The 15127-nt window shown below is 42.5% G+C and overlaps 1 protein-coding gene across 1 annotated transcript; it reads left to right on the top strand.

The window, feature by feature from the left end:
• The first annotated feature begins 16 nt into the window (after positions 1-16).
• On the top strand, positions 17-9717 carry mfn1a (mitofusin 1a). Its single transcript, XM_051070222.1, has 18 exons — positions 17-248; positions 1107-1387; positions 1605-1740; positions 3043-3205; positions 3380-3504; positions 3655-3763; positions 3838-3945; positions 4108-4261; positions 4634-4701; positions 4788-4909; positions 4990-5116; positions 5530-5634; positions 6197-6299; positions 6402-6622; positions 6702-6803; positions 6893-7089; positions 7178-7312; positions 7494-9717. Exons 2-18 carry the CDS (start codon positions 1273-1275, stop codon positions 7558-7560), a joined length of 2157 nt encoding a protein of 718 aa, XP_050926179.1. The 5' UTR covers positions 17-248; positions 1107-1272; the 3' UTR covers positions 7561-9717.
• Positions 9718-15127: the final 5410 nt, after the last annotated feature.

The raw sequence follows: 15127 nt of genomic DNA, 5'->3' as shown, positions 1-15127 counted from the left end.
TTTCTTTGCCCCCCCCCCCCCCCCCGAGACCTGCTCAGTTTATTACACTGACTCTATGATCTCTCAGATGTTTGACGCAGTGCACAGACCACATGCATCAGTGATGTGATTGAACAGTAGTGTTGTGTCTGTCGTCCTGCTGAGCTTCACCTCCTCTGTTCTCTCCATCTTTCCCTCTACTCTTTATTTAACAGCTGGAAGTTTTCAGACGCAGGAAATAGATTTCTGACCAGACACAACCGTCCACAGTAAGTCTGCAGGGTTTCTCCCAGACCTCAGTCTGTTTCTGTCTCAGTCAGTATCAGCTGAACACACTGTGGAGCAGACTGAAGTTACTGAGTTTATTAAACTAACGGAGCCATCAGTGTTAACAGCTGGAGCTCAGGGTGGACGACTGATACAAACACTGAGTCAATAACGGTTTAAACACACACACACACACACACACACACACACACTCTCACTCACACACCCCTCCCTGTCAGATAACGGGGGTGTGGTCTTCAGTCTGACAGGATGATGAAAGTTGGTTTGGTCGTTGGCGTCTGTGATGAAACAGCAGCGACGGTTTCCTCTGAATCTGACTGAGGCTGATAGAGACTCACACACACACACACACACACACACACACACACACCCTGCATTAATAAGCCTGGAGTCAGAGATGTGTGAGTGTGAGTTTGCTTCAGCAGCAGCAGGTTAATACAGGCAGTTAATCAGCTCAGTGTCCTGACAGCAGCGCCCCCTGCTGGACTGAAGGACTCAGGTTTCCTCTGATCCAGTCCTCATCCTGAAACACTGGAAACAATCAAACTGTGTAGTTTGACTGTTTCCCTCTCGACATTTCTTCTTCTTGTGTTAATATCCATTGGATGTTGTATCAGTGGCGCCCCCTGCAGCTGAGTCAAAACACAGAGGGATTTAAAAAGTCTAATAAAATACACAGATGAATGCAGGTCAAACTGAACCCTCACCTGAGAGGGTGAGCAGGTTGTGACAGGTGAGCCAGCTCTAAGTCTTGCTAAGAGGATCACACACACACACAGAGTGTAAGCTGAGGATCAGTTCAGTCGTCGTGTCTCTGATGTGGTCGGTGTGTTGAACAGAGGGATGATGGGAGCTGACGGAGACTCGACGGGGACGAACCCCAAGAACACGGCTGACCTTTGAACCCAGGAGACACACTGAGCACGGTTCATCTGGACACCAACAGTGATTGTTTCTGTGTGTGTGTGTGTGTGTGTGTGTGTGTGTGTGTGTGTGTGTGGTGTCATGGATGCTGAGGATCCGTCTCCCCTGCGGCGTTTTGTCGTAGCGAAGCGATCAATCACCTCCATCTTTGATCAGCTGCTGGAGTTTGTGAAGGATGGCTCTGCCTTCGTGGACGGTCAGAAACACACACACACACACACACACACTGCTTAACAGGTCAAAGGTCACTGTGACCTCACAAAAGAATTGACGGCTGATTCACAGCAGCTGTTCTGGTTGGTGGAGGAGGAGCTGCTGATTCTAGCTGTGGAATATAACTGAGCTCACCTGTGGCTGTGATGTCATCAAGTGGTCTGAGCTCACCTGTGTCCATGTGTGTGTTGTAATGTCAGAGGCGTGGCGGGGCGATGACCTGGGTCAGGTGGCGGTGGAGGAGCAGAGTCTGGAGATGCAGAGCTGTGCCACCAAACTGTCGACCATCAGAGACGTTCTGCTCCGGAGACACATGAAGGTGGCGTTCTTCGGCAGGTAAAACACCTGTAAACACATCACACTGTTCCTGTTAGATATTTATATTAATACACCATATGAAGTAAAGTCACATGTGAAATAATAACACCCAGACTAAACTCTTCAGATGTGTAAAGAAAATAATTTGTTATTCATTTTCTTTTCGTAGAATCAGTTTAAATGATAAACTTGATTACAGCACAGTGAGGAACCTTTGGTAGTCTTTGGTGTTAGAACCCTGAAAGGTTCTGCTCATCGGTGACTCAGAATTATCATTAGTGTTCTGACATATGATGTAAAACTGGAGCTGGCAGTCAGGGTTTCATTCATGAATATGTAAAAGTCCTGAACTCCAGCTTCAAATAACCAGGAACATTATTTTTACTGTGACATTCTTTGTGACCAGTTCAGGTCCTCAGGGTGAACATGGACTGAAGAACCTGGCTGCAGCCCTGAGCTTTACAGAGACCTGTCTGTCACTATAACTTATGACGTGTGAGGTGAAGGTAGAGGTGGTGACCTGAGCGTCCGTCTGTGAGCTGCGCTCTGATTGGTGCAGCAGCGGCGGCTCAGTGTGGAGCTGCAGATAAAAGCTGTGTTTTCTGCTGGAGAGAACAAACTGTGGCCTCAGATAAACTTATCTGTGATTCACAACCTGCTGCTTCACTCGCTTCATTCATCAGAACAAAGCTGCAGTTTCTCTGGGAACTGATGACGCCATAACTGTCACATGATGCAATGAGCTGGGTGATGTAATAACTCGTTAGTTTCCCTCTAACTGAGGTTAAACTGTCAGGAAACGTCTGTGCAGATGAAATATTCTCCGTAGATCATCAGTTCTCATGTCTGAAGACTGAGACCTGTGGAGGAGCTGATTCTAACTTCTCTGTAGGATCAAACTTTAAACTTCAGTCTGACTGTAGGTGGTAGAAGGTTCAATCAGAGGCGACTTGTTTGAATTAAGCCTCTGAAAACCTTTTAATTATTTGTCTATCAAATATTTCTGACTGAATAAGCATCAATCAAACTTAAAGTCAGAGAAAGAATCATGTTTTTATCCAAAGACGATACTACAGCTTCAGACCAGACTTTCAAATAAAAACGAATTAGTAAAGGACAGTTTATATTTCTGCATGGAATCACAGACTGTATAAAGTGGCCATGGCAAAGTGAACTACATCAAACAGTCTGTAGAGATTACAGACTAACTGTTCAAACATCTCATTTTTTCCATGTTTGACGTAAAAACAGAAGGATTTCAAACATGAAACTGTTCCTGATCTGAAGGTAAAGTCTGACCTGGTCTCTGTCTGAGTACAGGACCAGTAACGGGAAAAGCACCGTGATCAACGCCATGCTGAGAGACCGCGTTCTGCCCAGCGGCATCGGCCACACCACCAACTGTTTCCTGAGGGTTGAGGGAACTGACAGAGACGAGGCTTACCTCACCACTGAGGCGTCCAACGAGAGGAGGAGCGTCTCTGTATGTCACACAGACCTGCTTTAAAGGAGCCTGACACTTAGAGAAAATCCAGTCTGATAAAACAGAACAGGAGGTTTAATAACACATCAGACTGATGCTTTACTTTGATTATTCTGTCTGGTGTGCTGATGACTCTGTGATAACCCTCCTCCTCCTCTTCCTGCTCCTCTTCAGACAGTGAACCAACTGGCTCATGCTCTCCACATGGATCCCACTCTAGACTCTGGCAGCCTGGTTAAAGTGTTCTGGCCTAAAAGTCGCTGTGCTCTGCTCAGAGACGACCTGGTGCTGATGGACAGGTAACACTCTGTCTTTACCTGTCCAGGTAACAGATGTTAAAACCTGTTTGAACTGTTTGAGTCTGTTCCCCTGTCTCATGCTGCAGTAGAACAACATGAAGCCTGAACAAACTCTAAAATAATCTGATCTGATTCTGACCTTTGACCCAGCCCTGGGACTGACGTGACTCTGGAGCTGGACAGCTGGATCGATAAGTTCTGTCTGGATGCTGATGTCTTCGTCCTGGTGGGAAATGCAGAGTCGACTCTGATGAACACGGTGAGGAGAGAAACTTAAACTTCTGTCCAGGAAGAAGGACAATGTTTCTAATGTCTGTTGTTTTCTGTCGACAGGAGAAACTTTTCTTCCACAAAGTCAGTGAGAGAATCTCCAAACCAAACATCTTCATTCTCCACAACAGATGGGATGCCTCAGTGACTGAGCCCGAGTACATTGAGGAGGTTTGTGTCAGACAATAAAATCCCCAACCGACTCTTTTATTGTGAAGCAGCTGCAGGAAGTTCTTATTGTACAGTAAAGACCACAGAAGAAGAAACATACAAAGTCAGTATGAAAATCTTTATTTAGTAGAAATAAAAGAACTTCCTCCCCCTGGTGTCCAGGTGAGGAAGCAGCACCTGGACCGCTGTGTGAGTTTCCTGGCCGAGGAGCTGAGGGTGGTTGGTCTGGACGAGGCTCCAGGGAAGATCTTCTTTGTCTCGGCTAAAGAGGTCCTGACCTCCAGGATGCAGCGAGCACAGGGCATGCCTGAGACAGGTGAGACAGGTGAGGGACAGCAGGAGGAGTCTCCTCTCATGTCATGTTAAAGTCTTGGATCAGCTGGAAGTAGTTTTTTATTATTTTATCTTGAGCCTACAGGTGACGGATCATCACAGTCGACTTTATTTTCTGTTGTTGTCTGTTTGTTTAAGTTGTTGTTTTCTCTGTGATGTTCATGTACCTTTAAATGGGCAGAAATGTGAATAAATAGATTCTCTCAGAGTGAAGAGACAGATCAGCGAGAGTCCCAGCAGGCTTCAGTTTATTGGACTGTGATGGACACAGTTTGAGTCTCAGCTGACCTGAGCAGATGTGGTTCAGGTCTGGGTCAGTCAGCTGACTATCCACCTGTCCTGTTTGGTCCTGCAGGTGGCGCTCTGGCTGAAGGTTTCCACGACAGACTGAGAGAGTTCCAGAGGTTTGAGAGAACGTTTGAGGTACAAACCAGACATGACGTGATTCACCTGTTGATGTTATGGCCAAGCTGTGACTCTGAGCGACCTCTGACCTCTGACCTTCGCAGGAGTTCATCTCTCAGTCTGCAGTGAAGACAAAGTTTGAGCAGCACACAGTGAGAGCGTGGCAGATCACTGAGGCCATCAAAGCTGTGATGGACGCCATCAACATCGCCTCCGCCGATAGGAAGTGAGATAAACTCACTCATTGTGTCTCATAAAGTTCTTGTCTGTACCTGACTTTGACCTTTGACCTTTGACCTTTGACAGGATCTGCTGCCTGGAGGAGCGGGAGGAGCAGAGGGACCGGCTGGACTTTGTCCGAGGACAGATTAACCGCCTGACCGACAACGTCAAAGAGAGGATCAAGACTCTGACAGATGATGTTGCTGCCAAGGTGGAGAAATCCTCCTGATGGAGCTGGATGAAACACGAATCATCATGTTGATGAACTGTTTGAGAATGTAAAATCTGACAGTGTTTGTTGATTCATCTTTAGACTCCAAAGACAAATATAGTTTGAGTTGTACGGTGATGTTTCTGTTCCTGAACTCAGAATCAAACTGTGTTAGTTTGGTTTAAATCTGTAGATGAAGGTGCAGTGAATCCAGTCAACACTGTATAAGAGTTCACAGTGAACAGAAGGTTAATCCACATCATGGATATAAGGAGGTGCAGGTGACTGTTAAAGCTGAACTCAGAGTTTGACAGCTAGAGAGTAAAGAGGTGACCATGTTACTGTCTGCTGTGTGTTGACCCGTCTCTAACAGCAGGTTGTTGTTTGTTGTTGTTGTTGTTGTTTGTCGTCAGGTTTCCTCGGCTCTGTCCGATCAGATCCGTTCTCTTCCTGTTCTGGTCGAGGAGTTCAGAGCTGACTTTAACCCCACACAGGAAACTCTGCAGCTCTACAAAACTGTGAGTACTGCAGTAATACTACTCACACTGCAGTAACACTACACTAATACAAGTACTGATCTTCTGTTAGATATAAGGTTCAGTAACAACATTTGTGTCATAAATCCACTGATCTCCTGACAGTTTTTCCACCTCCTTCATTTTTAGTCCTGGACTGTTAGCCTAACTAAAGAGACCATGTACCTGAGCACACCTGAACCTTATGACACACACAGTGCTGATGGTGTTTGTGCTGTGAACTGGATTTAAAGTAAAGCAGATTAATGATCTGAGGAAACAGATTGAGGCTTGTTAGAGAGTGTGTGTGTGTGTGTGTGTGTGTGTGTGTGTGTGTGTGAGTGAGATGTTCTTGCTTCTAACTGATAAACAGTGTAAGAGATTTCAGTCTTTAGGTTTTAACATAACTTTGTTTGGACACTGAAAACTGTCCTGATAACACACGTCAGACTGCAGCAACAACCTGGACTCTCACTCATCCAGAAACTCAGCTCAGAATAAAACCAGAGTGTTGTCCTGACCATAAGTCAACCCCCCCTCAGCGTTTTTCATCTGTTCTCTTCAGAAGCTGCTGCAGCACATGGAGGAGAGGTTAGTCGGCTGTTTAGCTCATCGCTGCTCTGTCAGCATCCTCAGAGACATCACAGACACCCAGAGACACATGATCGGTAACATTTCATTACCCATAATTCTCAGAGACAGTTTGAGCCATTGCTTCCAGTCGATGTTGCTCCAACACGTTTTCATTTCATCATGTTTTCCATCCTCAGACAGCGTTCGCCCTCTCCTGTCTCAGTCCGTCCAGGAGCAGCTCTCTACTCCCTCCACCTCCTTCGAGCTGACCTACGACCTCGGCCTCGCCGCCCTCTGTGCAGATTTCCGGGAGAACATTGAGTTCCAGTTTTCTCTGGGCTGGACTGCCCTCGTCACTCGCTTCATCGGCGTGGCCAACGCCAAGCGAGCACTGAGCGCCTCCGACCCTCGAGCTCAGGTCAGCTCAGCAAGGACCTGAACCTGATCTGACTGCAGCTGTTTGTCGGTGTTCTGTGTTTTAAATTCTGTCTCTGCAGGACGCCCCCACCTTCAAGGATGAGATGGTGGTTTCTATAGCAACAGGTCTGGTATCCGTCACCTCCCGAGCGTCCATGATGGTGCTGGTGATCGGTGGAGTGGTACGTCTGCAGGGCTGATGAGTACTGTCACTGTTGATGGATCTGGGGTTTTCTGGTTGGAGGTTCTCAGGTGTGTGTTGTGGCTGCAGGTGTGTCGCTCTGTGGGCTGGCGTATCATCGCTCTCTCCATGTCCCTGTATGGTCTCCTCTACCTGTATGAGAGACTCACCTGGACTGATGCCAGCAGGGAGCGCGCTCTGAAGCAGCAGTTTGTGGAGCATGCTGCCCGCCGCCTGAGAACTGTCATCCCTGTCACCGGCTCCGCCTGCAGCCAGCAGGTGTACAAGTAAGACCCCACCTCCATCTGACCCCCTACTGACACTAAGTAAACACCTGAGAACGTTTTAAAGCTTCACCTGGCGTCTGTGCTGCAGGGAGCTGTCGTCCACCTTCAGCCGCCTGAGTCAGAGAGTCGACCTGAGCGAGGCCGAGCTGGAGGGAAACATCCGACAGCTGAGCTTCAGGATCCAGAGACTGGAGAACATCCAGAGGAGGTCCAAGGCCTTCAGGTCAGAGGTCACACCCCCTCACCCCACCCACCCCCACCTGCTGTCTCCGTCCTAAGCTAGGCTGTCAGATCAAACTGATGTGACTGCTTTGTCCAACCACTGGTCCAGATCACAAAGTCAAAGAAAATCAGGAGAAATGAATCATGACTGATTGATTGATTGATTGATCTGTGTCTGACAGGAACAGAGCCACAGAGCTAGAGACTCAGCTGGAGGCCTTCTCTGTTCACTACCTGCAGGGAAACTAAGCAGCAGCTGATCTGTGGTCTGTGGGTGAGCAGCACCCTCTGCTGACAGAATCAGTCATCACCAGACCTCCAGTCACCTCTTTAAACTGAAACCAGCTCAGCTCGGTCCAACAGAAACCTCCGTCTGTTTCCTCCTCATCAGTCGAACTGAGACAGAGAAGCTTCAAACTGACAGTATTTAGTTGTGATGTTCAGTCAGCTGCAGGTCTCTGGATTTAACTGTTTCACTCCGAGGACAGTTTTACTGAGATGTTAACTTCCACAGTGTCGACAAACTGTTGACTTTTCTGTGACAACTCTTCAGATCTGATTTGTCAACACTGGGAACATCCAGCCAGCCAGCCATCCATCCCTCCAAGTAATGTTTTCCAGCTCCGTCTGGTGGATCCAGAGGTGTTCCCGCACCAGATAGGATATATAATCCCTCCAGACAGTTCTTATTCTACCCTGGGGTCTCCTCCTGGTGAGATATGCCTGCAAAGGAGGTATCCGAACCTCCTCAACTGCCTTCTTTGGTCATGAAGCAGTGGCTGCTGTACTGCTGCTGAGTTAACCTAAGGCTGAGCCCTGAAACCTGACAGAGGAACAGAGGACAGAGGACCTTATTCTTTCAGTCACTACCCAAAGATCATGACCACAGCTGAGGGTTGGAACATACAGCGACTGGTAAATCAAAAGCTTTGTGGCTCAGCTCCCTCTTCCAAGTCCACATCACTGCTGACACTGCACCAACCTGCCTGTCAGTCTCCTGCTCCATCCGACCCTCACTGTGAACAAAACCCTGAGATACTTGACACTTCACTTGGGGCAGGACCAGAACTTCTGACTCATCCTGCTGCTTCACACTCACCTGCAAACTGCCCCAGTGCATACTGGGTCAGCATTTGATGAAGCCAACAGAACCACATCATCTGCAAAGAGTAGAGATGCAATTCTTAGGTTCCCAAATCACAACCACTATGAAGAAGTGACTGAGTATGATTATAATGATCTGAGAAGTTTAAATCAGTCGTGAATAAGAGGCAACATCAGCTGTCGTGGATCCAGGTTCAGTCCAGGTGTAAAAACCGACAGGTGTGACTGTGTCTGGACTGTCCTAAAGGTTCAGTTTGTTGAACTGAAATGTTATTGAAATTAAACGTTTTATCAGCTGACTGTATGTTAAATGTAACTAAAAGTAACTAAAACTACATTAAAAAATGTAGCAGAGTAAAAGTTTCTCTGCTTATGAGAGTGATTTCTCAGGTCAGACAGCTGTCTCTACCGAACGTCAGGTTTTATAGATACTGTATGAAAATGTCGGCTTGGCTTTGAGTTATTTATTCAGTTTTACCTTTAATCTCACACGTAACAGCGTCCACTGTAAATGAGCAAGGATCCTCGTTCCTGAGACACAACATGGCCGCTGGGCATTTTTTAGGCTTTTGAAAAGTTTCACAAAGAAACTTAAACTCCATGGCTTAAAAATATAAAATACAAAGATTATTAACCTTATTCATAGCTGGAGGTGTCCTGTCAACAGTTTTACAGGCGTGTCTTTTACAATGGTGGCCTATGGAGAAAATGCTTTTTGGGCCACAGGGGATTTTTCGTTGTAGTACTACAAGTGGCCACTAGGGAAAAATGATGTGAGGCTGAGTGACGGTATAGTATCCAGCTCTTATAATATACTGCATCTTTTTCTTGATGAGCATGATATGGAGCTTACAGATGGTTTCAGCCCAGACTAAGATATGGTCATGTTCTTTTTCAAGAATAGGTGTCTTTGTACATATTGTTTGAGTCTTCTTTGTCACATATCAAATGTCATATAGTAAGTATAATAAACAACACAAGTTAATATCCTGCATTCAAAAATACTTAACTGATTGTGTTTATTATTGTTGTGCAGTTCACAGTAACATTTATGACTGCTTCGGTGATTAGTTGATAGACACACAATTAATAATCATTTGACTTTTTCCCAAATATTTGTTGTTGTTGGTTCTTCAGGAGGTGATGACAGTTAACTGTTGATTGTCTGAAACAGCCTCTAATGTTTGTTAAATGTTGTGGTTCAACTGTAATGTTGAATATTTCTCTGTGTTTTCATGGTTAAACTGTTGATGAGGAATAGGTAGTAGTGTATTGATCATTTTCCTTTGTATGTTTCTCTTTGGTTTCCTCCAGGTGTCACCACTTCATCCACCACATTGTCCACGATCAGAGACCTTGTCAAAGATGATCTGAGACATTGTCCCATGCTTCGCAGAGCTCTGCATAAGAATCGGCAGACACTGGGGTCACAGATTCAATGGCATCAACCGCAATCACAGAGATGTAGTACAAGATCACAGAGAGTCTTCGTACAATGAAGAAGTTCTTTCAGACCAAGACAGAGGACTCCAGGTAATTCACAAACAGCTTTACATCAACTGTCCAACACAGAGCACTGCTTAGTAAGGCATCAAAAATATACAAATAACATCATAGTATAGTAAGGCATCAAAAAATGCCATAGTATAGTAAGCCATCAAAAATTGTCAAAAAATGTCATATTATAATAAGGCGTCAAAAAATGTCATAATATAGTAAGGCATCAAAAATTTTCAAAAAATGTTATAGTAAGGCATCAAGAAATGTCATAATATAGTAAGACATCAAAAATATTATAGTATAGTAAGGCGTCAAAAATACCATAAAAATTACATAGTTTACTGTGTGGTCAATGTCAGAAAATGTCATACTGTCTCTAATTTATTTATAGGTAATTTGTAGTAGTAATTATATTTGGATAAAGTTTCCGGACTTTAGAAGCTTTGGACAGTTTCTGTGATTAACATGTTATTTCTCTGCAGGAGGAGGAGAAGACTACATCACCTGAAGAGGACAACAAAGTAGTTAAATGTTCTTAAAGATGTTTAGAGATGTATAACCCTTCAATAAGCTTATTCTCACGTGGTCATCACTGCAAAACAACTATCATTGTCTTTGCTGTGGTTTGTTGAATGTTGTCTAGAACAGAATCAATAAAGTTTTGTAGCCTAACTTCTGAGTTGAGTTTGTCTATTTCCTAATGAAATAATATTTAAATGTATCATTAAGGTAGAAGGCCATAACCCTAATCCTAACCACTGGCTAAAAATTGTAACCCTAACCCTAACCCTAAAAGTTGTAACCCTAACCCTAAAAATTGTAACCCTAACCCTAACCTTAAAAATTGTAACCCTAACCCTAACCCTAACCTTAAAAATTGTAACTCTAACCTTAAAAATTGTAACCCTAACCCTAACCCTAAAAATTGTAACCCTAACCCTAAAAATTGTAACCCTAACCCTAACCTTAAAAATTGTAACCCTAACCCTAACCCTAACCTTAAAAGTTGTAACCCTAACCCTAACCCTAAAAATTGTAACCCTAACCCTAACCTAAAAATTGTAACCCTAACCCTAACCTTAAAAATTGTAACCCTAACCCTAACCCTAGTAACCCTAACCCTAAAAAATTGTAACCTAACCCTAACCCTAAAAATTGTAACCCTAACCCTAACCTAAAAATTGTAACCCTAACCTAACCCTAACCTTAAAATTGTAACCCTAACCCTAACCCTAAATTGTAATAACCCTGTAACCCTAACCCTAACCTTAAAAATTGTAACCCTAACCCTAACCTCTAAAAATTGTAACCCTAACCCTAACCTTAAAAATTGTAACCCTAACCCTAACCTTAAAAGTTGTAACCCTAACCACTGGCTAAAAATTGTAACCCTAACCCTAACCTTAAAAATTGTAACCCTAACCCTAACCCTAAAAATTGTAACCCTAACCCTAAAAATTGTAACCCTAACCCTAACCTTAAAAATTGTAACCCTAACCCTAACCTTAAAAATTGTAACCCTAACCCTAACCCTAACCTTAAAAGTTGTAACCCTAACCCTAAAAACTGTAACCCTAACCCTAACCTTAAAAGTTGTAACCCTAACCCTAACCCTAAAAATTGTAACCCTAACCCTAACCTTAAAAATTGTAACCCTAACCCTAACCTTAAAAATTGTAACCCTAACCCTAACCACTGGCTAAAAATTGTAACCCTAACCCTAACCCTAACCCTAAAAATTGTAACCCTAACCCTAACCTTAAAAATTGTAACCCTAACCCTAACCACTGGCTAAAAGTTGTAACCCTAACCCTAACCTTAAAAGTTGTAACCCTAACCCTAACCTTAAAAATTGTAACCCTAACCCTAACCCTAAGAATTGTAACCCTAACCCTAACCACTGGCTAAAAGTTGTAACCCTAACCCTAACCTTAAAAATTGTAACCCTAACCCTAACCACTGGCTAAAAGTTGTAACCCTAACCCTAACCACTGGCTAAAAATATTCACTTTCATACAATTAATACATAACAATACATTAAACAGACCAGCAAAACATTCAGCGTTCAGAAGTTTTTATTTGAGTAAGATCATCAGTCCCACAGTGGGCAAATACAGTGTTGCAGCAGCAATCAAGAGAACATATAACAATATATAAATATTATACACAATACGAATAATGTAAATAGGACTATGTACACAGTAATAGAGTCGATTTGAGTACTAATATTGCAGTTTTAAAATAGCAAAATACCAAAAAGAAATGACAAACAAATGTGTGTGATGGCTGCTTTAAAATAGTAGCTGCATGTTATAGTATAAGGCATCAAAAAATGTCAGAGGTTAGTATGTCAATAAAAATATCATTGCAAGAGACCATGGTATAGTAAAAGTAAAACTAGCTTTAGTAAAATAACTTATTAATGTAGCTAAATGATTAATTATGAAATAACATCAGTTTAGTAAAATAATTTATTAACTTAGCCTTAGTGAAGTCATTTCAGTAGAATAATTTCTGGAAAGAAAAGTAAAGATAATTAGATTAGTAAAGATAAAAACTTTTGGAAAGGTTTGAAATTTAAATTTAAATTTAAATTTAAATTTTTTAACGTTAAATTTAAAGTACTGTACAGTTTTATTTATATAGAGGTTCAGAACTAATTCTAGTCATTACTGTGACTGTAATAATGAAAAAACACACTAAAATATGTGACTTACTATACTATGACATTTTTATGGTATTTCTGACTCCATACTATGATATTCCTGATGTCTTACTATAACATGACGTTTTTACTTGTAATTTACTTCTATTAATAGATTACTTATACATTATTTTTATGTTGTAGATTACTTCTATTATTACAGTTCTCTGATAAACTGAATCCTGAACATAAACAGTTTAATCTCAGTGCTCTGTGTTGGACAGTTGATGTAAAGCTGTTAGTGAATTACCTAACAAGACGCTGTCCTGGTCTCAAAGACCTTCTTCATTGTGTGACGTCTCTGTGATTATGGACAAAGTTTCTGTGATCACTAACAATGTCTCCATGATTGCGGTCGATGCCGTCAAATTGGTGACCCCAGTCTCAGCAATCATGGATGAAGTGGTGACATCTGAAGGCAATAATAATAAACACTGTCAGTTAAGTACATTTTTGAATGCAGGATTTTAACTTGTGTTGTTTATTATTCTTAAGTAAAAAGTCAGAGTATTTCACCACAGATGCTCACATGCAGAATCATTATTTCACATTTCAACCTTCTTCTTCCACCTCTAACCCTAACCCTTAACACATATTTAAAATGTCTTTTTGTGTTGTCTTCCTTTAAAGAATAACAACCAAATTGGTCTAAAAATACATCCTGTGGAGACAGAGAGAAGCATTTTACAAGCTTTACACTTCAGATTCATTTCAGGACCAAACGTGTGGATGTTGATGCAGTCAACAGGAGGTGGAGTCTGAACCTGACAGGTGTTCCTGACACTCAGGTAAACTGATGGATTCTGTCTGTGTGAGTCCAACAACCAGAACAGATTTAATTTATGATGAGTCCTCTAGAAAATATAACCCATACCTGACAGCTGAGCAGACAGGTGAGCAGGTGGACAGGCGAGCAGACACTGAATCTTGTTTCTCTCTAAGATGAAAACTTGATGGTGGTGACTGACCTGAGACCAAGCGAGCAAGTCAGGACCATGACCTGAACCCTGATCAGGGTCTCATCAGGACCTGGATCAGGATCAAACGTCTGGAACCTTCAGGTGAAACCTGTCATGTATAAACTGATCAATGGTATTGGTCATGTGTTTCAGACCAAATGAGACAAGCTGAGTTTCTTCAGCTTCTGTTTCAGTTTAATCTAAAATATGAAGTTTACAGGTGATTATCGTCTGTACAGTCGTTTACATGAGAAACATCCAGGAAGCAAAAGACACGAAGACAAACAGAGAGAGGGAGAAGCTGCAGAGGAAAGATTCACATCAACTGATCAACACGTTGAGTGTCCTGGAGAAATAAACCAACACTGGACTTTATTCTAGTTTCATTTTAATTAAAGTTTAATGTGCTGATTAAGTTTTGCTTCTTATTTTAATGTAACGTCATCTTCAGTTAATGTGAATCTTCTCTTTAAACCTGAAGCTTCTTCTGCAGAAACACGAGCAGAGATTAAACACGAAGCAGCTGCTGCAGGCTTAACTCCAGCTCAAGAAAATCAAACGGTTTCCTTCATGTTAAATATTCACTGGTTTCAGCTTCTTAAATGTGGAAAAAGACGAATCAGGAGAAACTGACTGAACTCATCGATCGCTGAATATTTAAATGTGATTTGAATATTTGATGCTGTTTAAATATATTTTACATTTTTACCTTAGTTTGACTCAGTCAGCTGTTGTCGATCAAACTGAAACCAGGAGATTCACCTGAGATAACAACAGGAAGGAGGAAACACCAGACTGCCAGAATAAAACAGCAGACCTTCAAAATAAAACAACAGTGTCAGAATAAAACAAACATGAGGAACAAATGACAGAACAGAAACCAGCGAAACAGCTTTGTGTTTTTAAAGCAGAACAAAGATTTTAGATTCAAACATGTTCACCTGAGAACAGGTACAATCAACCAATCGCTGTTCGTCTGTTCTCAGGTCGTCAGGTGTGAACGGCGCCTCCTGCTGGACGACGTGCAGCCTGACCTGCTGTCTGTGATGAAGAGCTTCACGCCTCCTGAATGAACAGGTTAGTTTTTCCCTGAACTGAGACTGAGAGACCGACTGATCTGGATCAGCCTCAGGTTCAGGTCTCTGATGGTTTATGGCTTTAAAGGTTCGAAGAGAACAAAGAGTTTGATTTTAACTTCAGGAGGAAACATCACAGCAGCTCTGTCTGAGTCAGTATTTTATTTTGACAGTCTGCATCTTGCTCCTCTTCATCACTGACCTCCCTGAGCTCGACTTTCATCCAACAAACAGAACATTTGTTTTTGGTTGAAACGTCAAATAAAACTGAGAAATAGAACTGAAACTTCTTCTTTGTTCTAATATTATTGAATATTTTATTAAAGTTATTTACGGAGCAGTTTGATACATGTTGGTTAAATAAAGGTTTTATAAACTCTACACTCTGAGTCTAATGATCTTTCTGATCAGGATGAGGAGAATTATCTTCTCAGTAACTCCTTCAGTGAAGAGGCAGGTGACAGATTCTCACC

This window comes from Lates calcarifer, linkage group LG4 (assembly GCF_001640805.2).
Source record: "Lates calcarifer isolate ASB-BC8 linkage group LG4, TLL_Latcal_v3, whole genome shotgun sequence".
In the NCBI taxonomy this organism is placed as follows: Eukaryota; Metazoa; Chordata; class Actinopteri; family Centropomidae; genus Lates; species Lates calcarifer.
This window is presented reverse-complemented; position numbering and strand designations above follow the sequence as displayed.